General features: G+C 34.8%; 1 protein-coding gene across 1 annotated transcript; it reads left to right on the top strand.

Annotated features, from left to right (window-relative positions):
- Window positions 1-449: 449 nt before the first annotated feature.
- Window positions 450-1,045, top strand: LOC111785783 (the record flags this gene model as incomplete). The annotated part of the gene is made up of 2 exons (XM_023666171.1): window positions 450-514; window positions 603-1,045. Coding segments are annotated over 2 exons (213 nt in total), but the record flags the coding sequence as incomplete, so codon positions are not given.
- Between the last annotated feature and the right edge of the window lie 273 nt (window positions 1,046-1,318).

Raw genomic sequence — 1,318 nt, 5'->3', positions numbered from 1 at the left:
CCCATGAAACACTTCTTTTATAAATACTTTTGAAAAAAAAAACAATTAACTTTTTGCCATTCTGAAAGTCATACCAACTCACCCTATACATCCTACAACTTTTCTAGCGTTAAATATTGTAATGACAAACTAATCTCATAAAGTTAGTTGATGTATATGTAAATTGGTTCGAACACTCAAACTTGATTAGGTTAGGACTAAGTGTAAATACACCGACCTTAAGATATTCAGACCCGATCGGTTTATAGAGATATCATTAGCCATATTCTAGAGTTTGGAGTATAAAATAACGGGTGCATGACGGTTGGCCAAACTGCTCATTTTGCACGATTTTCTGTTTAGCCACGTTCTCATGATCCGATCCTTCTACTGATTTATCAACATCATCTAGAGCTTTAACTGATTTTGTTTTATCAGATTCAATTACTAAATGCACGTTTCAAACTTAGGTAATTTCTGGACGACGTCACGTCGGTATCATGTCTGCAGAACCAGTTGGGAACTATGGGGTAAGGTACTTTGAAAGTACTAGCTACCATTAATTTTAGCAATCTTTTGGTATTGACTTTGAAGAATCCAAACATATTGCTTGAATTTGGTAGGATCCTTTTTGATGACTTACATAGAACTGGAATTTATTCGTGGGATTATTTCTATCATCTGGGGAGCAACAAGTTTACATTCTTGAGAAATTATGTTAAAACACTAAAGAAGCATGGACTGAGCCGAGATCCACCGAAGAGAAAGTGATGGACAAATCAACTGTCGTGAGCAGGTTGGAGAAAGATCCAATTGTTGAACTATAAGCATCTGAGACCTCTTGGACTGTGAACCAAGAACCTGAGCATGGAAATACACATATTAGTGTAGCTACTTGCAAGATTATCTATGAACTTAGTTTAACTACAGATTAGGACTTGTATTTCGATGGTTGGTTGGCTACTTAGTCCGTAAGTTTTGACAAATTTTGATTATGACCATTGATTTGTTAAGAAGATGCTTGATAAAATAGAGAGGTATTTACACATGATGTTAGGTTTAAGTAATGATCAATTGTGTAAAACCACAAAGTTATCTTGTCTCTCAATATGTCAATATTCTTTATTGAATTGAATTGAGCAGTGTAACCGCTCAAGCCCATTGCTGGTAGATATTGTCATCTTTAGACTTTCCCTCAAGGTTTTAAAATGTGTTAGGGTTTTCCCTTCAAAGTTTTAAAAACACATATAATAGGGAGAAGTACCCTTATAGATCCTTATAAGGAATGTAAACACATATAATAGGGAGAAGTACCCTTATAGATCCTTATAAGGAATGT

Source organism: Cucurbita pepo, unplaced genomic scaffold (genome assembly GCF_002806865.2).
Source record: "Cucurbita pepo subsp. pepo cultivar mu-cu-16 unplaced genomic scaffold, ASM280686v2 Cp4.1_scaffold000733, whole genome shotgun sequence".
NCBI classification, from domain to species: Eukaryota; Viridiplantae; Streptophyta; class Magnoliopsida; order Cucurbitales; family Cucurbitaceae; genus Cucurbita; species Cucurbita pepo.
Note: the sequence above shows the minus strand (reverse complement) of the source record. Positions and strands in the feature narration are given on the sequence as shown.